Source organism: Lynx canadensis, chromosome B1, assembly GCF_007474595.2.
Source record: "Lynx canadensis isolate LIC74 chromosome B1, mLynCan4.pri.v2, whole genome shotgun sequence".
NCBI lineage: Eukaryota > Metazoa > Chordata > Mammalia > Carnivora > Felidae > Lynx > Lynx canadensis.
Genome location: NC_044306.2, coordinates 139,721,065 through 139,746,973, shown reverse-complemented (window position 1 = coordinate 139,746,973; position 25,909 = coordinate 139,721,065). Strand labels below are relative to the sequence as shown.

The window sequence follows — 25,909 nt, the reverse complement described above, 5'->3', positions numbered from 1 at the left end:
GCTCCGTCAGTGCGCCGGACGCAGCGCTGGTGCTTTCCCCAGCGTCACCGCTTAGGCTGGCTCTTCTGGAAGATAAAGAGGGGAGGGAGGATAGAGACAGATCCTGAAAACACCCCGGCCACACACGCCGTGACTGAAGCTCTTTCTCGGCGTACCAGTGAGGACGGCTCCAGCAGCGCCCTGCCCCGGGGAGGTCCGCGCGGCTGCCCGGGAAGAGCCCACCTGCCGGTCCGAGATCGGCCAGGGCAAAAAGCGCGACTTGCCGGTGTCCTGCTCAAGCAGTGCCTGGAGCCCCCGGCGCCCTCGCCCCGGCTAATTTGAAGTTCAACCCTCCGCTCTGTCGCGGGCCCCTCGCGCCCTCGGCGTGTCCCCCCGCCACGCGGGGAGCGGACGCGCGGCGCCGGGACGTCGCTATGGCTGGGGCGCTCCGGCTGCTGTGCCTGTGGCTAGGCTGCTTCTGCGTGAGCCTGGCGCGGGGAGAGGGACTGACGCGCAATGTCCCGGAGCCGCACAGGGCTGTGCCAGGAGACCGCACGGCAGGTGGTGGCCCCGGCCCCGTGCTGCAGCCACACGACAAGGTGTCGGAGCACATGCTGCGGCTCTATGACAGGTACAGCGGCGGCGGCAGGGCCGAGGCGGAACGGGCGCAGCGGTCCTCCGAGCGGGGCTCTCAGCCCCTGCGCCCCCCACCCCTGCGCGAAGGCAACACGGTTCGCAGCTTTCGAGCCGGAGCATCAGGTGAGTGCCCGAGACGCCCCCTTTCCGCGGTCCCGCCGCAGGTTTCTCCTGGGACCCCCCCCCCCACACACACACACACTTACACACAGCTTCTTTGTCTGCTCTCCTCTCTCTGATGCGACCTAGAGACCTTCCCTCACCCTGTGCAGCCGCCCACCGAGCCCCTCGGTCCCGTCACACCCCGCGTTTCGCCAGCGAGTAATCCCAGTTTTAGAGCCTGAATTGAGAGGGAGATCTGGAGAGAAGAAAGGCGCTGAGCAGCCCGGTAGGTAGGGGTGGGTTGGAGGAACTGCCTGGAAAAGGGTGAGGGGCTATCCCTTGCCCAGCGGAGCCCTCCGGCGCTGGGTGTCTGAAGCACTCTCGGGGTCCCTCGTGCTGATGTTTCTTAAGCCAGCCAGCGGAAATTCCCTTGGACTGGGCTTTAGCCATGTCTACCTAAAGGCAGCTGTCATTTTATGCCAACCCGAGGCACCAGAGAGAAAAGTCACACTGGAACTAGACGCCTTCCCCTCGCCCTTTAGACAGTCGCTTCTCCAGACCTTGCACCCCCTCTTGACTTGCACAGTTCTCTGTGTTTACTGTATTTGACACTTTCTATCTGATAGTCCCTTGGTGGCAAACACACAAACGAACCCAGGTGGTCTGGTGTTCTGATTATTTAAAACCCATCTGGGCAAATAGGGGTTGTACCTATTCCACCCTGGGAGGAGTTGAGGGGGGCGGGGGTGGACAGCGTGGATGTAAACACCTCTTGGAATCCGCCGATGAAAATCTGCTCATCCCATTTTTCAACACACAGATCACTGCGGACTGAGATCCATGGTTTAACAAGGTTTCTCCTGTCCCCTGTGGTGAAGCGAATAACTTATGCTAACAGCCTGCCTCCCTTGTGCTAACAGCTTGAGGGAAAGTTTCCTGGACACTGACTTGGTTTATATGCTTTGAAGACGCATCAGGCTTTTTTGTTCACTACATTCACGATAAAGGGAAATGTAACTTGCAAAGCCTGTCTTCAGTGAACCGGTGAAAAATAGCCAAGAATCTTCAAGTAAGGAGGCCTGGCCTCATGCTCTATCCATTCTGTCAGAATCACTAGAAAGAAATCTCCTGAAGCTTTGATATGTAGGACTCCTGGAAAAAAAGGAAAACCAAAGCATCCATCAAGGAAAGCCCTAGGTTGACACTGTAAATACACTCTAGAGCTCCTAGGCATGATGACATTTACAATAAATGTGAATTATGCTTTCTAATGCAGAGTCTTTAGCTAGAGTCTGAGCTGAACCAGATTTCACCTTCTTCTTAAAACCATGAACATACTGTGTAAAGGGCTGCCCTCTCCCTGGTATGCCAGCCACTTGAGCCTATCCTCACAGCTGACTAGACCAGCGAATGCCTTGTTTATTTCAGTGCAACTCTGAGAGCAGAGCTCAGTGAAGGAGCAGCGTGGGAACAACAGGAATTGGAAAGAAGTTGGGTGGGCAAGGCAGGTGGCAGTAAATGAAGATACTCAAGTCGCTCTTACCTTGATAGTGTGTGTGTGTGTGTGTGTGTGTGTGTGTGTGTGTGATATTCCTAGGGAGTAGCCAAAGCACCCAAGAGACATATAGTATGTTTTTTTTTTATCAACAAGTTTCATTTTTTAGTATGAATCACAGGGTTTGGAAGTGGATTGTGAGTTTGCTTCATTCATACCTATTGCATAGTTGTTTGTATGTTTGTTTTAGGCTGAGTGAACCATGTGTGGGAGATGGATAAGGATTTGAATAACTCAGGCCCCTTGGACTTTTGGGCTTCCGCTCATTCTGTGCATTATAATTTCAGTGTCCCTTATCAGTCTCACTGGTCTCATACCATCAAATGATAAACTCTGATACGGAGGCCAGAAGTTCCCTTGAAATGATGAATTGCAGCTTGAAGCATATATACAAGGCTGTGTGCCCTGATAAGGAAGGTAATCCCTTTAGCATCCTAGAGACTGTCTTAATGACTTATTCATCAAACGTAGACACTGGTTTTTGTGGAAGCTTAAGTGTCATGTTACCGCATCGGAGACTCCTGGAGAGGTGGTTCATGTTGGACCCCTTCCAAGAGTGTTTAGTTACTAACACACTAAAAAGACCTTATTATAAGGCAGTTCTGGCTCTAAGAAGGCACGATTTGGGGAAGGTGCTAAGGCTTTTTTTGTGTGCCCCTCTCCTCTGTCCATATCAACGTTTCCATAACTCTCTTTGTCTTGCGACGTATGTTCTGATATAGGTGAAAGATGCTGTCTGCTTTAATAAATCAGATATGTTTTCTAGCCCATGGTGTTTAGGTTTCACAGCACATGGGCTTCTCTATAGCAACGATGTTACAAATTTTAGTGGAAGGTCAGATGGTGTGCTGTGTATGTGGAGTGGCTGCTGATCAGGCAGACTTTCCAAGTGCTTATTCAGGCTGAGTTATAGCCTTAGAGCCCTATTTGCTCCTTGGAACATACCTGATTAAAATTATTTATTGTTCTAAACCTAGAATATCTTTGGTTGAAATGTAGCTGCTGTGGTATCCCTCTGATTACTTTCTACTTAAACCATTACTTGATGGTGGGTGGCATTCATCCTAAATACACTTTCTGCTAACCCCTTTTCTCCTCCCTCAATGCTATGCAGTGGGTGTGCCAAAACCGTAAGTTTGGAACACTCATAAGTCTTTTTGTGATGTGTAAGGGTTTACATAAAGATAGGTTTTATCTTTTCCTTTGTAAGAAGTAATTTACAAAACTATTGACGACAGAGCAGTTTAGATTTATAAAAACACACCGTCTTGTAGGAACACCAGAGGCATATGAAATCAGCTTTTATTTTAATCTTAGTCTAGGTTGTCCGTGGCTACTGTGTGTAAAAAGAAGAATATTTCACAGAAGGTTTTCTCCTGGCCTGATTTTTTAGGGTACACGCTTTGTGCTCATTAGTTTCTCATTATTCCCATAGCTACTTACTCTTATATTTCCTCTTCACAAATTTAACTTCTTTAGGAAAAGTGATTAAATCACACATGTTCTTATTAGGAAAGTATCATTACTTTAATTCATGAAATGTACCTACAAAAAGATGACATTTCGGTGAATGTGTGTCACCTTTTTAAAAAAAATCACACAGACTGGAAAATTGAGGTAATCCGGACCCAAAAGTGAATATTTTCCTTCAATGAGAAAGGGAGCGTCTTTCCTACTGTGACCAAAACTATTTAAAAATAAAGGATTATCATTTGATGTGATTTTGAAGTGCGAGACTAAAATGTAAACCTTTGGAAAAGATAGAGTTAAGGGCAAATCGAGCATTCCAGTAGGGCCATCCTTGTAAAATGCACGGGCCAGTGGTAGAACATCACTTTTAATGGGTTTAATGGCAAGGGAATATAATAACGTTATTAAAACGTAGTTACCTTAAAATTTCTGGCACCTAGAAACTAGGCTTGAAGTTAAAGAGCACTCGGGTTATCTAACGTTTGTATTCAAAAGACAACAGTACATCTGGAGAAGGGAGGTGTATACATGGCTGCTGTGAATTACATACTACTTTGAATACATGACAGCCCTTAATGAAGTTTTTACTGTAATGGGCAAGACAGCTTTACAATCTCTGACATTTAAAAATCCATAATACCATGAATTCTTGATTATCCATACTAATGGAAAAGAGAAAGAGAATGAGTTACATGAAAAAAATTTATTTAAATCTGGCTTTTCAGTATAGTTAGACACACTCAAAGAAGCCAAGAGACCATGAGGGTCAGTGGGAAAAACATCCCCTACGTAGGTAATTCACTCAGGAAATATTTATACATTAAAAATATATACATAATTAAGAATATATTAAGGTGGTCATGTATATCTTATGCAAGCAATGATATTTATGAGCACTTGAGTGACCCAGTTTAGATCTCTCTAAAAATTAAATAGGGACATGAATGTCAAATCTGCTCTTAGGCATTTTGGAATTATACAAGTTTGTATGTAGAAGAGGCCTTAAAGAGAGCAAGTTCAACCCCCCTTACATGGAAGAAGAAATGGATGTCACACTGTATTTACCAGACAATTTTTCAAACATACTGAGTGAGCTCAGCTCAAAACCTATTATTTCTAATATTCCAGTCTAATTTTCTAGGAGAAAATTTTATTAAAGTGTCTTTGGAAGATGTTAACAGGTGTTACATAAAATTGGGTCCCATGGTCAAATAAGTTTGGGGGAAAAAACTATCATTCTAATTTGCTATGGGAATCTCAGGGCCTTTAAATGATAGTGAGTCCTCCTAAGAGTGGATCATTTTCCCTCTGAGAGAGCATTTTAGAGAATTATGGTTCTAAGATATCTAGTTGGGGAAACACTGGTTCGGACACTTCCTAATTCCCCAGGAAAGGAAGATATGCAAAATGTGAGTAAATATCACAACTGAAATGGTCTCGTTTCTCATTTCCCATTTAATACCTATGTCAGGATGGCAACTTCCATTTTTACTTTTTGGACTTGGGTCCAACTGGCACCATATCATCTTCCTGCTTTCATGTTTTAAACTTCTCTGAATGTAATCATAGAATCTCTCTGTTATTAAATTCCCATTTTCCCAGTTTCTTTATGAATTCTCCATTGTTGTCTTCTCTGGACTTGATCTGCATTAGTTCACAGCTAGTATGATGCTTTTAAAAGGAAATCTACTTTATTTGTGGAAAAATTCACTGGAGATTACACACATAACTTTAACTGTATCGCCAGTAGTATCTTGATGAAAGACACTAAAAAAAAAAAAAAAAAAAAAAAAAAAAAAAAAAACACTCAAGACACCTATCAAATCCCTTATATAATCACCAATGTTTGCTGTATTTATTAGACATAATAAAAATCGTACCTATCGGGGCGCCTGGGTGGCGCAGTCGGTTAAGCGTCCGACTTCAGTCAGGTCACGATCTCGCGGTCCGTGAGTTCGAGCCCCGCGTCGGGCTCTGGGCTGATGGCTCAGAGCCTGGAGCCTGTTTCCGATGCTGTGTCTCCCTCTCTCTCTGCCCCTCCCCCGTTCATGCTCTGTATCTCTCTGTCCCAAAAATAAATAAACGTTGAAAAAAAAAAAATCGTACCTATCAAAAAGCCTAGTGAAAAATACTGAGCAACTTTGCATATACTTTCTATTTGTTACCCAGGAAATTTTGCTACAGCATCAGAAGTTTTCTCTCCAAATTTGGATGGTTTTCCCATCTATTCAATGTGTATATCCTAGTAATTAGTAACTTACTAACTTGATTTTAGTGGTGGTAGTGGAAATAAGTTTAGCATCACAAACAGTTTCAGCTTGAACTTCCTATGCCAAGTTTCAGTTCAGAGTGCATTGTTATGGTTATGAGCCCATGAACATAGAATTATGTAATGGAAACACTGACATAGTATTAATCAAGTGACACGAGTATACCAGGATAATATCTACTTTGGACAGTACTAAATGATGACAGTGTAACTGAAGAGCGCTCATATATGGACTGTTTAGAAATGCGTGAAGTTGCTGGTCTACCACATATTAGTCGTGGTTGTGTCCTAGCATATTGGTACCTGAAACAGTACTTTCGGTAAAACACTTTTTAGGGATGATATGTTTTTTTTTTCAACGTTTATTTATTTTTGGGACAGAGAGAGACCGAGCATGAACGGGGGAGGGGCAGAGAGAGAGGGAGACACAGAATCGGAAACAGGCTCCAGGCTCTGAGCCATCAGCCCAGAGCCCGACGCGGGGCTCGAACTCACGGACCGCGAGATCGCGACCTGGCTGAAGTCGGACGCTTAACCGACTGCGCCACCCAAGCACCCCGGGATGATATGTTTAAAGGCATAGATGCCTCTTTATTTATTTCAAACACCTATGCATGTAAGTCATAGAGCTAATTGAGCAGTGTGTTTATTGAGTCCTTCAGTGATGGACTTACCTTTCAGACCATCTTTTCTTGGCAACAGAACCACAGTAAATGCAGTGCCTAGGTTTTATTTGGGCCCACTAGGAATAAAATTTGGGGACAAACTGATGCTACGCGGTTACCATCTTCAGTAAGTATTTCTTACTCTACTGAGTGAGTTCTTTTAAATATTCCTTTTATAAAGTAAAGGCATCCAATAGTTGTAGAAATGCAAGATTCTTTGTCCAATCATCTGATTTTACAGGTAAATCAACTGAGACCCAATACGATCTTATTTGCTTTTCCTTCAAAGAAAATTTAAAATTAAAATATTGCATGGAATTAAACTAAAGACTATTTGAATTAAGTGTAACGGCTACACTTAGGCATGGGTTACGGTAAATGGTTTTCAAGCAAAGAAGAGATTCCTGGTACTTTAATTTTTCTATTACCTGAGGCTGAGTTAAGAGATCTAAAGGCTAACCTTGCTTGAATTGCTAATTAATCAAGTTATCTAACATTGCCAGTCTCAGTTTCTTTAACTATCAAATGGTTAAGTCATACCTACTGTGCCAGTCTCAAAGACAGATGGTAAAACTCAATTGGGAAAATGCATTAAAAGTTTAGAAGCTCTGTATAAATGAGATATTTTAATATTTTAAAAGGTGTCTCTCTCTAGCTTCCCACAAAGCCATAAACATACATAAAATGGGGCTCACGTGCAATTGTTTGTAACACACAACAACAATGTAAATATAAACAGGTGATAGTCCTCTTGTAATACAATCCATAATACCCCAAACCCACATTCAAGAAGGTACTATTTCTGTCCTGGCCTTGATGGCTGAGTGAGCACGGCTACACTTTGTTGTAGTGAGGTTAAATGTTCTAAAGGATGGTCTCTGTATTAGCTGTGTCAGTGTCACCAGGGAACTTGTTGGATATTCTCCAGCCCACCCAAGACCATCTGAATTAAATTCTGGGGGTGGGACGCAGAAATCTCTATTTTAACAAGCCATCAAGGTGATTCTGATGCATGTTCGAGACATACTTGTCTAACCTCATGTCCCTAAGGTTTTGAGTATCTTATAACCAGCTTCTAAAATCCAGGATTGATTCACGTGTGAGACCTGATCTCATCTAGTGCTTTCAGTGACCTTTCTGTGGACAAATGGTTTATTAATTTATATAATAGCAGGCTTCTTTCACTTTAGAAGGTATATTAGCATCTTTAAGGTAGTCTTTTCTCTGGAGTGGGCTTTCAAGTAAGTTAATAAAGACTTCTTACCCTTCTGTCATAGTTTCAGAGAGTTTGGAGCCTAATAGACCTGCTAGAAGGGGGATATGGAAGAGGAATGTGTAAAGCAAGTCTCTGAAGTGCAAAGAGCATATCTCATTTCACTCTTGTGTTCTGAGGATCTGGTGTAGTTTGCCACATAGCAGGCACTCAGTAAATATTTCAGTTGAGCTGAATTAGATGTTCAGGGGACTAGATAAGAAGAGATAGTAGAAAAGCTATTAGCCAGGCAAAAGATCCTTTAAAAATAAACTTGCCATGAGAGAAGTTTCCATGAGGCATTTTACTATGTACGTGTCAAATGGCAATGCTATTCTGCTTTATATACAACTGTTCTAATAATGCTTTTTTCCTGATGAGCTGAAAGGAAACGCCATAACGCCATATGGTACGTAAGCCCAAGAAGGGCTTCTGCTGACTTTGGGAAGTTGAAACTACTTGAAAGTTGGTTTTTTTTCATTTTGGTGTTAAGTAGGAAACATTTTTGAATCTGGTGAGTTTACACAGTTGTTCATTCAACACATCTGACAAATATTTTTCAGGATATAAATACTCCAGACTGTGCAAAGTACTAAGAGTTCAAAGATTTATTAGGACATGGGTCTGCCCTCTGAGAGCTCACAGTCTAGGAATGCCCTTGGGCAGAGGCTAAGAGTAGATAAACTGATTAATGAACATTTTGCTGTTCTAGAGAAACCTACATTATATCATCTTTGGCCATGTTTTACTTTGGACATAGAGAATGGTTGTCTTGGAATCCCATAAAACTCAGTCGTTTGACGGCACTCTGCAAGAAAAACAAAATTCTGTGACTTTCTGTTCTATTTAGAAAGTCTCCATCTTGCCTTTGCCTGAGAGCTGAAGGTGGCAGAGAGAAGCAGCAGTCTGGAGTCAGTAATCCACAAGCACTCAGCCAGTGGCTGCAGGTGTATGCGACTCTTTCCTAGGCACCCCGGCATTTCTAGCAGTTGTACTTTGGAGAAAGAAGTGGGGGGAAAAATACTTGTCCTTAGTTACGTATTTTCTGTATTACTACAATGTTTTTCCTGCTTTCTGGGGATTTAACTAATCATCAAGATTTCATTTAGGCTATTTGTTTTAAAATCAGACTTTACATAGAAAGCTTTCCATTATATGTCCTAATTCCCTCTGAAAACATTCTGCATGGGCCAGCATGAAGGTGAACTTACCACTCCCAGGGCACCGCCTCAGCTACTCCTTGACAGGAGCTGAACCTTGCCATAGCACGGCCTGTCCTAAGTTACAGGTTCCTACTGAGTCCTTGGTTTTATTAGGCTTAGATGCTTTGTCTTCAGATAAAAACAGAAATAAATCCTCTGCCTTTATCTATTAATCAAACTCCCTAAAAAATTCTATATAGTTAATAGAAGACCTGGGCTTCTCTCCAAAATCAATGTTACCTAGCTGGTGCTTCGTTTTTTGAATTTCTACAATGAATAGGCTGGACTCGGTCTGTTTATTCATGACAGCAGCATTTACTGAGTACTGCTTTAGAGTTAAGCCCTATGCTTGGGGCTGACGAATCTGATAAAAGTTACTACAGGTGACCTTGCCTTTAAGGAGTTCTTGGTCTTAGGAAGGAGTGACAGTATGATGAAAATCGTATTAGAAGCGGGATTCCAACCGAAGGAGTGGGTTGTCATGATAAGCGTGCCTCAAGAGTGGTGCCGCTTCTCTGCCTTAACAAAGCAGGTCTGGATTATCAAGGACAGCAGGGCAGATGAAGGCATTCTAGGAAGAAACAGCAGCAGGTGCAAAACCCTGACAGGTGTTCGAAGAGGCGTGTGGCTGAAACTCACCTGACTTCTGGAGGCTTTTTAAATTCACAGACATGATGATTTTAGAAAATTCAAAAAATTATAATGCCAATGGCAAATCCTAACTAGACTGCAGTTGATGTGTTCCCAAGCAAGGAAAATCCAAGCTTGTGCCAGTGCCAGAAAACAGTAAGAAAACAGCACCACCTATTGGTAGTTATATTTTGGCATCAAAAACGTTTCCTTAGGAAGAGCTGAAAATAAAGCCTGTTGCAGTTCCTTGCAAGGGATCTGAGAGGTTATCTAGTGCATCTCCCACACCCTCCATATCAGAAAAAGATCCTCCTGCAATAGTCTTGAATTAGGACTATCTTATGTTTGCTCAGTCCCACAGAAGGGTATCCCTATCGTACTAGACACTTAGAAAGTCATTACATATTGTCCTGGATACTGCCTCCATTCAACTCTCACCTTTAGACCTCATTCTCATCTTTGACCCTGGAAAGAAAAACCCCAATCTCTCTTCAGCCCCTTATTTGCAAACAATTTTCATAACGTTGGTAAACTATTTTTTTTTTCTTCCTTCAGACCATGTATTCTCTATTTATTCAACTCAAACTTGTAAGACACAGTTTCCAGACCCGTCAACATCTTGGTTACTCTCTTCTGTATCAATAAATTGGTTAAAATGAGAACACCCAGAATTAAGCATGCAACTCTAGATATAGTTAGATTGGTGTGGCAGTTAATGCTTCCTGGTACCTGAAGACTACAGACAGCCTGAAAATTCGTTAACTATTGTTTTTTTTTCACCTGATAAAACCCACCATTGTTTTTTTATATTATTAGTGTGTCAGTTTGTTCTTATTAATCAGAAAGTGTACCTTGGGGTTCTAATTCAATAATTCCAGATAGCTAAGTATCAGAATAGTTCAGAAGAAAAGAAAAAGCAAGCACTCTAGCATTTTTCATTTACTGGTATTTGAACATATATACCTGTGTCTGTAGATAAGACTCAACTACCCAGGGAAAAGAGCAAGACGCCTACTGCGAAACCCCTGTTCTTAAGTATGTGAAGACTCTAATTTGGAAAAGTTAAATTAATTTTAAAACTCCATCAGATAAAAAGCATGAGAGTGGTTGAATACATATTATCACTTATTTCCACTTTCAGGGAGGTATTTATCTCCTTAGTTATTCCTCTCCACTCAACTCCATGCAACTCTGCACGACTCTCTTATTCCTGTTTTCATCCATTGTAAATACTAAGCATTTGATGGGGCGTTTGGAGGGAAGGAGCATTAACTTGCACAGAAATTAAATGTTTTAAGGTTAAAGAAGGCAAAAATAAAGTATGGGTTGGAGAAGTCAAAAAATGTTCTGGCGAAATGGCTGAGACTTGTAGCTTATTATTAGAACAAAGAGGGAGTCGAGGTCATCTCGAACAGCCAGGGCTAATGCGCCCCCTGGCCTGGTAGAAATGGCAAAGACATTGAGTGCCGGGCATAATACAGCACCTGTAGTTAGGAGCTGGCCATCCTGTAGTTAGAATTGGCCATCCCTTTTCTGAATTTCGGCAGCTTAGATGTCTGTTAGGACTTCAAAAATCTAGATTAATTTGGGATATTTTATAAATGTCTACTTAAAACATTGGAAATATCGCTATGCAAATACCTCCGGTATTGCATACTGCCAGAACATGCTCCTTCCGTTTTCCCACCCCCAACTTCCCCTTTTCCCTTCATTCTTAAAAGTCTAGTTCAAAGGTTAACTCTTCCCGGTGTATCCTTCTTCCCCTTACATGCGCAAAGTTACTTGCTCCCCCCTTGGTGCTACTCCAAGAATGTAGTGCACACCTCTGACAGCAAGTGGCATCATCATGGCCTAACTACCTGCTTATTGCTTATCGGTCTTTTCCCCCCTGCCACAGTGTGGACAGCAGCGGCCATTTGTGCAGCCCTGAGACCCAGGGCAGGGTCCAGTCCCTAGGAGGTGTTCGACACCCCCATGTTTGTTAAACCGAAACATTGGTTTTGCTTTGCTTCTGGTTCTTTGTTGGCTGTAGTGGATAACCATGTGAGATACCCAAATAACACAACTGAAGCTATGTGTAGAATCGCTATGCCATAAAGCACTGTCGCTAAACTGCCCATTTAACTCTTTTAACTCTATTTTGGAGCAGTTTGTTAACCTTAGACTTTTGACTGCAGATTGAACCAATTAGCTACAGCTGGAGGGAAAATTAAAAAGTAACCACCAAAATTATCTTTATCTAATGTTCTTGGTAAAGGAAAGTATGTCGCATTCCAAGAAGGGAATCTTTTGCCCGGTTCACTTTTTGGTTTAAGGATTCATGTTTAGCAAAATCCTAGTTCTTCTCTGCACTTGGAAAGAAATAAATGCCTTTTTTCTTCCCTTTTGGACTATATGTGACTACAAAAGTGGTGGTTATCCTCGACTGCCATGGTCCAGCAGAAATTTTCATTTGAGCCACAAATGTGAGCCACATATGTAATTTTAAATTTCTAGTGGCCACACTTAAAAATATGAGAAGCAACAAGTGAAATTAATTTGAATAACATACGATTATATTGAAAATGTTCTGTACCCAGTTTCTGGTGTGGGTGAGAGGGGAGGAAGTTCCCCGTACCAGCAAGCAATTCTCAGACACCAGCAGGGTATCTGAGAATTCAATTTGGTCTCCCTGAAGATGGCATCAGATCCCACAGGCGAAGGGCTCAGCCCACAAGACCACCCTCCACTTCTGATGCCAGTCACAAGCCAAGGTTGTTACCTGTGCTTCTGACCAACTGGCTACATACATATTAGAGGTTCCCATGACCCCCTCCTTGGGTCCAATTAATTTGCAAGAGCAGCTCACCGAACTCAGGAAATGTATTTGTTTACCAGATTACCAGTTTATTATAAAAGGATGCAACTCAGAAACAGCCAGATGGAAAAGATGCATTGGGCAAGGTAGGGGGAAAGGGTGTGGAGATCCCATGTCTTGCCCAGGCGCGCTGCTTTTCCCCAAATCTCCATGTATTCACCAACCTGGAAGCATTCCGAACGCCATTCTTTTGGGTTTTTATGGAGGCTTCATCATATAGGCACGATTGATTGAATCATTGGCCTTTGGTGATGGCTTCAACCTCTGGCTCCTCTTTCCTTGTGAATCAGAGATAGGACTAAAAATGCCAACCCTCTAATCAGTGGGTTGGTTCCCCTGCAACCAGCCCCATCCCCACCAGTCCTCTAAATTCACCTTGTTAACATAACAAAAGGCACCTGTATAGTTCTCATCACCTAGGAAATTCCAAGGGTTTTAGGAGCTCTGTGACAGACACAGGACAAAGACCAAATATATGTATTTCTTATTTTAAATCACAGTATCTATCACAGTATTTAACCCCATCCATCCAAATATTATCCTTTAATATGCAATCGATGTAAACTTACATTCATGTCATATTTTACATTCATGTTTGTACTAAGTCTTTGAAATCCAGCGTGCATTTTACATTGAACAGCACATTGCCGTTCAACCTTAAATAGCCAGTCACCACCATATCGGACAGACCGTTCTAGTTAGCTAACATTCATTGAGATTTTCTGTGTGCTGCAAGCTCTGCCTGCATTCTGTCAATTAATTTGCACACCTCTGCAGTCGATGCTGTTGGACTCTTTTTACAAATAAGCAAACTGAAGGGCGCCTGGGTGGTTCAATCAGGATGAGCGTAGACTATTGATTCTGGCTCAGGTCATGATCCCAGGGTCGTAGGATCAAGCCGGGGGGTCGGGCTCCGCGCTGAGTGTGGCACCTGCTTCGGATTCTCTCTCTTGTCTCTCTCTCTCTCTCTCTCTCTCTCTCTCGCTCTCTTCCCCTGTCTTTCTCTGTCAATAAATAAATAAATAAATAATAACAAAGCCAACTGAGGCTTAAAGAGCTTAGATTATTTGCCTGAGGACAGCTAGTGGGTGTGGTGGAGCTGGGCCTGGGCCATGGGGCTTTGACTTCAAAATAGTGTACTGAACTAAAATGAGAGCCATCACAAGAGGCAGCCTGACAGATTCTGAAGCATTTACGAGAGGATATTGAAGATTAGACACAGGGGTGGAGGCTGCTTAACAGCAGGTCACAAGGTGTCTGGAAACAGTTTGAAAGAGGGAACTTTTTTTTTTTTTTTCCAGGAGGAGGATACATTTTGAAGCAAACTGTTGGGCAAAGGAGCACTATTACTTTACCCATTAAGACACTACCACCCAGATCCCATGTAGTTCGTTTTTTCCCTGCCAGGATGTCTGTTTGGCAACCATTCGATTGCCACATACTTAGAACAGAGACTTTTCTTCCTTCCATTTTAAACTTCCATCTGCTACAAGAAGTTTGGGTAAAAGTATATGCTACAGTGACTGGTACGAATTAAGGCTAGAGTCTCTGAACAACCCTGATGCCATGGCTTTGTTGTAAAGGTCTGTAAAATATTATCCTGGTCTCATGGATTATACAAATGGGCACAAATGGCAGCTTCCTCCTTTTCCTTCACACGGTGTTAAAAATGAGTAAAATATGTTTCCCATTGCACTTCCCTTGTGCTTGTGGACCTAGGGAACTCATTCTAAGTTTCCACGTCTTTGTAGAAATGTTTTGTTTTTACTGAAATATGTTTTTGATCAAGAACATAATCTCACAAGTGCGCACATGTTTCTGAAACCAGTATGTATATGGAACAAGTGCACGGAGGGGGACTCGGGCTCTGGTGGCTGGTCCCAGGACTGGGCATTCTTGAGTCTAACCTCAGCCTTACCACTAATTTGGTAGATGATCTGAAGAGAAGGAACCAACTTCTTCCCTTCCTAATCAATCTCTTGTTCTGTTACTCTCATTTCTGAAGACTTGGAACACAATTTGACCCAGGTCAGTAATTTCATCGAAAGAAGAAATTATTCAACTCTTGAATTCTTGAGAGGTCATAAACTCCAGGCAAGCTCCGCAACAGTGTTAATTCTTTATGACACGTTTGAATGTGTGGCTCATTGTTCCGCACATGTTACCTGAATATTGAGTTAGATGGTCTTGCTCACCTACCCCCATCCTGCACTGTAAACTTTGTGAGGCAGGTAGAAGAAGATATAATCCCATAATACACTAATAACAATAATGAATTATAGTTAGAGAAACCCTTTCTGGGTGCTTTATGAACTGCTTTACACACATCTAATTTAATGCCGATGGCAGTAGATGTAGACACAATCTCCATGTTATGAATGAGAACACTAGCTTGCCCAAAGTGGCTGAGTCAGGACTTGAATCAAGGTGAATCTAATCTCATCAATGCTTGTAACCAGTAGGCTATACACTCCCACTAATAAGAAGATATTCCAATCCTGTGCCAGATTTACAGGACTAGTTCTTGGTAGTTACGTAATGAAAAGCCAGAGCTCTCAGCTCTCATACCAGTAAGTTTACTGTTGTGTTACAACTTACACACATTTGTAGTGCTTCAGGAAAGGAAAAAGCAAATCAGTAAAAACGGCGAATCCTTGCTTTAATCTTTCTCTAGCTTTTAAAATTACTCCTATTATCGTTTTTGTTTGTTTAACTGAGGTGAAATTCACATAACGTGAAATAAACTATGTTTTAAGTGAACAATTCAGCAACATTCGATACCTTCACAAGGTTGTGTAACCACCAAGTCTACCTAATTCCAAAATATTTCTATAATTCTAGAATAAAACCCCTTACCCAATAAGAGGTTTCTCCCCATTCTGCATGCCTCCAGCCCCCGGAAAACATCAGTCTGCATCCTGTCTCTACGGATTTAGCTGTTCTGGAACATTTCATGTAAACGGAGTCATACAATATGTGACCTTTTGTAGCTGGCTTTTTTCATTTAACAATGTTTCCAAGCTTCCTCCACATTGTGGCAGGTATCACTTCATTACTTTTTATGGCTAACTAATATTCCACTGCATGGATAGAACACTGTTTTTCCATTCATTCGTTGATGGAGGTTTGAGCTGTCTCCACCTTTGGCTATTGTGAATAGTGTTACTGTAAACATGCATGTACATGTACTTGTTTGAATACTTGTTTTCACTACCTTTGTCTATAAAGGAATAGAGTTGTGGGCTCACATGATATCTCTATGTTCAACTTTTGGAGGAACTGTCAAACTTTTCCACATCAGCTGAAGCATTTTACATTTCAACCAGCAATGTAAAGTGTTCCTGTTTCTCCACATCCTTGCTAATACTTATTTTGTTTTTCATTCTTTTTTTTTTAATTTTTTTTTCAACGTTTATTTATTTTTGGGACAGAGAGAGACAGAGCATGAACGGGGGAGGGGCAGAGAGAGAGGGAGACACAGAATCGGAAACAGGCTCCGAGCCATCAGCCCAGAGCCTGACGCGGGGCTCGAACTCACGGAGTGCGAGATCGTGACCTGGCTGAAGTCGGACGCTTAACCGACTGCGCCACCCAGGCGCCCCTGTTTTTCATTCTTATAGCTAGGCTGGTGTATGTCAAATGGTACCACAGTGTGATTTTTGTTTACATTTCCCCAGTGATTACTAATGTTGAGCATCTTTTCATGTGCATGTTGGCCCTTTAAATATCTTTTTTAGAGAAATGTCTATCTGATGTTCTCGGCCATTTTTTATTGGTTTCTTTGACTTTCTGATGTTGAGTTGTATGAATTATTTACATGTTCTGGATACCACATTTTGTCAGGTGTATGATTTGAAAATATTTTCTTCATCCATTTTTCTTTTGCTGCTCATATCCTGGGTGTCATTATCTAAGAATCCATCGCCAGATTTAAGGCCAGGCAGATTTTACCTGTATATTTTCTTCTAAGAATTTGATGGCTCTAGCTCTTATATTTAGGCCATTAACTCATTTTGAGTTTCTTTTTGTATGTGGTGGCAGGTAGGGTTCCTGCTTACTCTTGTTTACTCTTCTTTTTTTTTTCCCTTCCTAGGAACCCTTGGAAGCAAAGGACTACACATCTTTAACCTGACTTCTCTAACCAAGTCTGAAAACATTTTATCTGCCACACTGTATTTCTATATTGGAGAGCTAATAAACATCAGCCTGAGTTGTCCGGCATCCCGAGGATGCTCACCTCATGCTCAGAGGAAACACGTTCTGATTGATCTCTCTGCGTGGATCCTCAAATCTGACAGAAACCAAAGTCAACACCTCGGTCACCTTTCAGTAGACGTAGCCAAATCTCATCGAGACCTTGGGTCCTGGCTGTCTAAAGACATCACTCAGCTCTTGAGAAGGGCCAAGGAAAATGAAGAGTTCCTCATAGGATTTAACATTACCTCCAAAGGACACCAGCTGCCAAAGAAGATGTTGCCCTTCCCCGAGCCTTATATCTTGGTGTATGCCAACGATGCTGCCATTTCTGAGCCGGAGAGTGTGGTATCAAGCTTGCAGAGACACCGGAATTTCCCCATTGGAGCTGTGCCTAGACCGGACGGCCATATCAAGGCTGCCCTTTCTACTGAACGGAGAAGGAAGCGCTCGGCTGGGGTCCTGCTGCCTCTGCAGAACAACGAGCTTCCTGGGGCAGAATATCAGTATAGGGAGGACGGGGTATGGGAGGAGAGAAAGCCTTACAAGACCCTTCAGACTCAGGCCCCAGAGAAGACTAAAAACAAAAAGAAACAGAGAAAGGGACCCCCCCAGAAGAGCCAGACTCTCCAGTTTGATGAGCAGACCCTGAAGAAGGCCAGAAGAAAGCAGTGGATTGAACCGCGCAATTGTGCCAGGCGGTACCTTAAAGTGGACTTTGCGGATATTGGCTGGAGTGAATGGATCATCTCCCCCAAATCCTTCGATGCCTATTATTGCTCCGGAGCATGCCAGTTCCCCATGCCAAAGGTAGCCGTTGTTCTCTGTCCTATACTTCCTGTTTCCGTAGAGGAGAAAGACACACTGACCGAGAGTGTGTTTTCATTTACGAAATCCATCTGGACACTTATTTATTGCCTTCTGACGTGTACTAGGCAAGAATGGTTACGCTTGGTTTTTCTTTAATGGTTGCTAAGGTGATATGAAGTCAGTATCGGTATGAGGAAGGATATGAGAAAAAATGTAAAATATGTGTTTTGTGCTTCTTCCAAACACAGTGCAATCAGCCATGTGGTCTACTCAGCTGGGGGCAAATCTGTATCTGCCCACAATAAGCAAGCCGCAAACGACAGAAGGCTGATATTGGAGAGGATATTCAGAGAATGACTAGATGTCATGGGGAAGAGGAAGGGAAAGGACTAATTGCATCGATGCCCTGTGCAGAATTTTTTGACAGATAGTTTCTCATGAGATGAACTGGCCCCACCAGAGTCAGGATCAGGGTTGGGCCAGGTAAACTCACCTCATGAAATCCACCAGATGCTTATTTCATTTGCTTCCCTAATAAACATCAAAAACAAAGGTAACATAGGGTACGTGGACTCTATAAGCTTCTTCCAAAATTTACTTCATCCGGTCAGAGCTTACCTGTGTCTCTTCCAAAATCAGTGGAAACTGTACTGTATCGTATCAGTACTCAGTATCCTGACGAATATATTCTCAGAAGCTTCCCCAATCCCACCACTGCCTTGCACAGCAAATCCAAGTGACTATTTTCTTTGAATTTAGAGTTAGTAAAGTACAGTGGTGCCCTCTGGCCTTCAGTTAGGCTTATCTCTGAACCTCTATTCTTAGCTTATAACAGTTTGAATCTCTGACATACAATGAAAAGGGGCTGTAGGAATAGAATTCAGAGAAAGAATAGAGATGGGTTTTTTTTGTTCTTTTTCTCAAAACTTGAGGGGAATCAACTTTTGCTGTTGCATAATAACAGAGAAAAAAAATCTTTTGCCTCAAAGAGTGAGCAACTTCTACTTATAGATCTTTAAATTATCATGTTCATGTTCTAGTGTCATGCTCATTGGGATGTTTAATGGAACACATGCATAAAGGTCTGGCCGAACAAAAGCAGGTCAGCCTCCGGGCCAGTAACTTGATTGGAATCGCGTTTTCTTCTTAGAATGTCTCAGAAGAAAAAGTTTTCTACATCTTCTAAGACTTGTCTCTCCCAAGGATTTTTGTCGACTCCATGTTCTTTAAATCTAAACACAAAATAAGAATTATATACATTTACTATGATATAAACAGCCTTATCTTGTCTAAGTATTCATAAAGGGTATATCACTGTCAAACAAAACTTTTGCCAATTGGGACAGCATTTATTTTTTTTTAATTTTCTTTAATGTTTAGTTATTTTTGAGAGAGAGAAAGACAAAGCCATGAGTGGGGGAGGGACAGAGAGAGAGGGAGACAGAATCCGAGCAGGCTCCAGGCTCTGAGCTGTCAGCACAGATCCTGACATGGGGCTTAAGCTCACAAAACATGAGATCCTGACCTGAGCTAAAGTTGGACACTTAACCAATTGAGCCACCCAGACGCCCTGGGATAGCATTGAAAAGCAGGCCACAAAGATGCAGAATGTTAACAGTGATGAATCTTTATAGTGTGGGTTGCTTTGTGGCATTGAGAGACAAAATGAATTCACAATCTGTCTCTGAATCCAGGATGACTGATTTTAAGTGGGTCTGTGAGTTTTGCAAATAATCTCTCACACTCGTAAACTGTAGTTTCTTCTATGTAGCCTGGGGAAATAATTTTTCTTCCTGACTCCAAATTTTCCTACCCAGGGAGCCATGACAATATGGAGCTATTCAGTGAGTTTTCAACTACCCACTCTGGAGACCTGGTCTGGTCTCCGCTCTGCCACAGTTACCCCGTCTTACCCCTTCCATCTTGCTCTGACTATGCAAAACCCTGCCATTGCTTTGGTAGTTCTTCATGATGGTTCTCAGTGATGCAAAGAATAATTATTTAAAAGCCTTATGGGGGGGGGGGCGGTGCCTGGGTGGCTCGGTCGATTAAGCCTCTGACTTCAGCTTCAGGACTTCTTGGTCCGTGGGTTTGGGCCCCACGTCGGGCTCTGTGCTGACAGCTCAGAGCCTGGAGCCTGGTTCAGATTCTGTGTCCCCCTCTCTCTCTGCCCCTCCCCCACTTGCGCTCTCTCTCTGGGGGAAAATAAATAAACATTAAAATTAAAAATAAAACTTATAGGGATAAGTTAAGAGTAACAGATAAGTTTAAGGAGGGAAGTGTGTTAATGCAGCAGAATGATTAAATGTACATGCTTGGTTGTAGCAGGACTTGCTAACTGTAATGCGGCTGCAGTTTGCCTGGGAACACGGAGGTTCTGATCCAGTGGTTCCGGGCATATAGTCTAATATTCTGCGTATCCAATGCAGCTCCTAGGTGTTGCTGATGCTGCTAGACCACAAATCCCACTTTGAGTAGCAAAATTGAGGGCTAAATGTGGTTTGGGGGAGAACTCATACAGTTGACCCTTGAACAACAACACGGGGGTTTGGAGCACTGATGTCTCGCACAGTCAAAAATCCATCAGTAAGTCCTAACTCCCCTAAAACTTAACTACTAATAGCCACCTGTTGATCGGAAGCCTTATCAATAACATAAACAGTAGATTAACATGGATTTACTATGTTACATGTATTCTATATTGTATTCTTAACAATAAAGTAAGCTAGAAAAAAGAAAATATTCAGAAAATCATAAGGAAGGGAAAATACATTTGCATTACTGAATTTATCCAAAAGAAAATCTACATATATGTGGACCCATGCAGTTCAAACCTACATTGTTCAAGGGTCAGCTGTATGTTAGTGTTCTCAATTTTGAAATGGGTACAATAGTACATGATAAAAACAATAGTTTCTACATAATAACAACAGTGGGTAAACAAAACAGTAGAACACCGTGTACATGGTAGGCGCTCCATAAGTATTTGCTATTAATATTTGTATTAAAGGTCATTGTTGAGACCGAGGAGAACAGAAAATTCAATGTAGGGGGCTGAAGGAAGACCAAATGGGGAAAGGGATCAAGAGAATAAAAGATGTAAGTCAAGGAAAAGTTTTACAAATGTTTCTACTCCCTTTTCAAACATCACAAAGCCTAAAATAGGACTCTCCCTGCAGGTTCAACAGCCTATAAGCTCTTCCAGTAACGTTTCTTTGGAGAGTAATAGAATCAGGACAGCATTGGTTGCAACAACTGAACTCATCATAATATTTGTCAAAACTTGGAATGGCATCAGAACTCCAGGGAGACATAACAGGGAGAAGTGTGGAGTTTTCTCTCTGAGCCTGAGATTTCTTTTTGCCAAGTTGAGAGTGGAAGTTTGGCTGTTACATGGAGTTCTCCGTCTCTCATCACCTTGTGAGAATCGGCTTAACTTTTAAGGCTTTCTAGTGGTTCCCTTTCGGCCTTCCAGGCTCTGTGGCTTTCAGGTGGTGTGATAACCAAAAGGATGGGTAACATGAAGCAATACGAAGCTGCTATGTTAGGGGTAATTAATAAGCATTGCTATTATTAGTACAGCTTCCAACATGGTAACCAGAGCGAGCTATTAAGAGAAAAATACAGTCGAAGCAACAGAGGAAAATAAGGTCTCTGACCAGATCAGTACAAACACATGTGGAATAACTGAGGCGCCAAAGAACTTTCAGACTTTAGATATACATTTTGCCCCAGAGAAAAGTTCTCCCAGGCCAGACTCCTCTGCTGGCCCTCCTTCCTTTTGGCCTCCTTCTCGAAAGCCTGCTCTATATGGCGGGGCTCTCCGTCTGCAAAAGTCGACAACCTGTTCTGTAATTCAGAACAGCTGTGTGCTGCCTTTCCCAAATTCCAGGCTTTGCCCTTTCACTGATTCCAATTAGATAGTTTCTGGGCTATCACACCCATGTGGGCTGGACTGGGAGAGTGTGGAGCAAAACCCCATGGCCCAGGTCAGGAATGAAGGCTCTTAGCTGATGACACACTCTCCCTTGCTAATGCATTTGTAATCAAATTCAACTCGAGGACATCAGGCGCCGCTTGGCAGGTGCGGGCCGGACCACTGCAGATTTCATTCACAGACACGGCCGCATGGATTTTTCTGATTTCTAGCCCCTACAGCCAATCTGTTCTCCCAGGGAGAGACCCTTGGAATTCTGCCATGAGATGAAAAATACCCATATAGCTAAGGCCAAGTCGTATGCCTTTGCTTCCCCCTCACCACCTTAGCGGAGATGGAAAACAGAGCTTTCAAATGAAATGAAAATGATTGAGCCGTTGTTGCTGACCGAGATGTGAGAGAACCAAGAAGGATTAGAGGAATGGAGTTAATTGTGCGGAAGCTAAGGATAGCAAAGACAATAGAATTGGGCAGCAAAGAATCTAAACACGTTGAGCCAAATATCCTATATCAAGAAGAAATTCACATGTAATGACTTCAAAGTGATAGACCCTCAAATTACTTTCCTGGGTTTCCAATTCCAATCCCTGGTCATGAAAAGATGACCCAAAAATCCTAAATTTTGATGCACTGAGTTACCTAAGCAAAAATCACCTCAACTGATGTTAAAGTCATGTTTTACTCGCATTAAAAACAGAGACTAGGGAGGGAAATAACACAGACTGCAGTTGGGATGGACAAATTTATTAAGCTATATTAAGAGAGTCATGAGAAGCATGATCTGAACTCAAAAACAAACAAATTATAGACTGGCAGCGTGCTTCAAATGAGCAATTAGTGCATGAATCTTTTGTGCATGACATAATGATTCCTGGTAATGGCAGCCTGATCAGAGGATTCCATAGTGAGTCAAATGGGGAAACTCCCTAGAAAATTGAAGTTGTCTGATAAGACACACCAACTCAGAATCAAGGGCCCATTCCTGAATTCCAGCGAGCCCACCAGAGACTGTTCATAGTTTCTGAATCTATCATTTGTGAGTTAGAGCTTAAGAAAAAAAAAAAAAAAAAAGGACAGGAATTTTCCTAGGAAACACCCATGAATATTTTCCGTATCTACTCTGGGTCATTTGCACAGAAACTTTTATTTTTGTTGATGGGAATTATTTCCACAGAAATAGGTATGATGGAGGGTAAGATATTTCTTAGAAGTAGTTCATCCATTTAGTAAATATTCAGTGCCCAGAGCATATACTGTTCCAGGCACTGGAGAACAGCAATGCAGAGCAGTATTTATCCTTCGAGACCTCTTCTACTTAAATAGATGCACTTCTTATGAAATTTAAATATTATAGGAGTCATTAAGACATAAAAAGTCACAGAATAATGTCAGAAAATCTATGGTTAAAAAAAAATCCTTTGGGACATTATTATAAGCTGTTTGGATCACTGAGTCTTAGGAATAAATCAATAGAGAAAAGTGGATGGCTGCAAAAATTTTCTTTGGAAATTACCAATACTGATGAAATAACGACAGTGGTTATTGATCTCTACGGTACAATACCAATTACAGTTTGTGTCAGTTACACAGATTTTGGCGATGCTGCAAGGCACAAGATACCTGAAATAGAACAACATAGACTTCCTTTTCTTAAAGGGAGAATACCTTGCTTTGCAAAGCTAATTGAGTGAAAGTTAACAACTCTTTTCAACATATACTTAAAGTTTCTAGGAAGAAAGAGTAAAAAAAAAAAAAGTTGCACCTCATCAAGACCATTTTTTAAATGATTTATGGCCCTTCACAATAAATTTAAAGTCTAATGTATAGATAATTTCTTTAATTAAAGTTAAAAGATGGGATGAGGCAAATCGGATTTGCCCTTTGTCTAACAAAAATAATCCATTTTCTTTTCTTTCTTTCTTTCTTTTTTTTTTAGTGGTATGCCAGCTTTCTATATTATTTGCTTCTCCCTTGATTTGTATGTACCTTAACCTTTTAACTTGTTCCAGTTTCCCGTACTGGGAGGTTTAGGGGTATGAAATTAAAATATCAACTCAGAGGTGCCTCTGAGCCATGAGAAACATGGCTTGAAGTCTTGAAATTAAAAACCCAGAGTTTTGGCCTAAATCCCACTTCTGAATTGACATGTGATCTCTGGCAAGTTACCAAATTTCTGGTTCTAAATATATTTAAAACAAAACTTGTTTCACCTGCCTTAGAGAGACATTGGGGAAAACTAATGCTGAAAAGCGTGGCATCTCTCCTGAAGAAGTTCATGCCACTCTGGCAATACCCGAACATTCTGGGCTTGGAAAAGTGACTGTCCTTTAAGGCTGAGCAGAGCTGTTTGGCACTCTAAAGAAAACCACTTGCCTCACATGGATGTTAATGGTTCCACTTGGCATTTTCTCAGGAACAAATTTTTCTTCCTTGGTCAAACTTCTGATATCCATGAGATAACCTTCGGCCCCCTAGAATATTCCCAGAAGATATATATGGCCCACACTTGGAACACTTCTAACATGACTGCCTTGAAGTCTGAACCCATGAAGCAACAGTGACCCCCAGTGGCCAATGGGGTGATCTTCTTAACCCCAGGATTTGTGCTCCGAAGAAGAGGTGAATAATTACAGTGGAGTGATTACCGTCCAGTTCATCCTGGTGGCGACTACTAAATAAATCAGTGCTCCTTGATGTGCTTGGTTGTATTTTAACAACAAAGTATAACTATCGCTATAGCAGTGGTAATAATATGTCTATGTTAATTAAATAGGGTGTTTGCTAGGGTTCATTATGATTAGCGTAGAATCAAGAACAAATGGTTTTTGTTGCAGTCCTGTTGTTGAAAACACCCTAGAGTGTGTTAATCCCCTGTTTGGCAACTAAATTGTTTTTAGTTAAGTGATTCCGGCTTAGATAACTGGATTCACATACCCACTCTACCACTTACTAGTTGTTTGACCTTAGACATGTCATTTAAGCTTTTTGAGACTATTTCTTTATTTGTAAAATATTTAAAAATGGTAGTTTTGTTATAAGGATCACAGATACTATATATAACATGCCTGGCACGTAGCAGGTACTTAATAAATGATAACCATGTTGGTGATGAAGGTATAGGAGATCGTGCTGAACGGGTAATGATGCCAGAGCGTTATAAAGTTGTTGAAACGAATTCGTTGCGTACGTACCTTAGGGATGAACAGTGAAGAGTGGGAAAGGAGTTCCACCTAACTTATATGTTCTCCCATTTCTTTTCTAGTCTTTGAAGCCATCAAACCATGCTACCATCCAGAGTATAGTGAGAGCTGTGGGCGTCGTTCCTGGAATCCCTGAGCCTTGCTGTGTGCCAGAAAAGATGTCCTCACTCAGTATCTTATTCTTTGATGAGAATAAGAACGTGGTACTTAAAGTGTATCCTAATATGACAGTAGAGTCTTGTGCTTGCAGATAACCTGGCAAAGAACTCATCTGGGTGCTTAATTCAATCATTACTTTATTTAATGGACTCTCCCCCCCACCCTTGTTTTGCACTGCCAATGCATTTCATCCCAAAAGATTTTTTATAGTCAAAGAGAATGAGCAGACAGACTGACGATTTCCATCAAGGAGAACTGGACTGTGTTTGTCTCTGAATGTAACTAAATGCAGGATTTTCATAACTATGGACATTTATTTCTTTTTTTAAAAAATTCACAAAGGAAAAATGATCACTGAAACTCTTTTTCAGAGCTATTAGAGGACACACTGATTTATTTTTGTAAGGAGCTTTGAAAATAGGTTGGAAAAACACCAATAGCTTATCACTTATCTCTACTCATAGAGAATAGAAATTTTTCATATTTTGAAGTAGATTTATTGCCATAGATTCCTGAGCGACTCAGCAAGTGCTAAATAACCCAACCAACTTTTATGTTTATCTTCAAATCTGTTAAGACTCTTGTTTACCTGTGTTTTTCCTCCATGTGTAATTGTATGAATAGGTGAGTGGAGAGTGTGGGCTGAGTGTTAAGAGTATATGTATGTGTGTACATTGCCAGGTGCCTGTCCCCTCTCTAGGAAGGTTTGCTTAACATGGTTTTATAGTTCAATCTACACAGGATTCTTTGTGTTTTCCATTTCATGTTTTGGCAAGCACCATTCAATTATAAGAACTTTACCAAAAAGGACAGAGTGATCCAAGAGCATATGCAGAGAGTTACCACTTGGCCCAGCCATTTAATTTGAAATACAGTTGTTTTCATTTCATTGCCTCCTAGAAAAGGGAACCTGCAGCCCACTTTTCAAAAACCCACATGTACTTCCTCTTCTTTTTCACAAATACCTTCATTTGTTCTTTTAAATTGAATTC

At 41.6% G+C, this 25,909-nt stretch overlaps 1 protein-coding gene across 1 annotated transcript; it reads left to right on the top strand.

Annotated features, from left to right (window-relative positions):
- The first annotated feature begins 413 nt into the window (after window positions 1–413).
- On the top strand, window positions 414–25,909 carry BMP3 (bone morphogenetic protein 3). The gene is made up of 3 exons (XM_030313604.1): window positions 414–738; window positions 16,711–17,621; window positions 24,821–25,909. The coding sequence occupies exons 1-3, from the start codon at window positions 414–416 to the stop codon at window positions 25,010–25,012; spliced, it is 1,428 nt and encodes a 475-aa protein (XP_030169464.1). The 3' UTR covers window positions 25,013–25,909.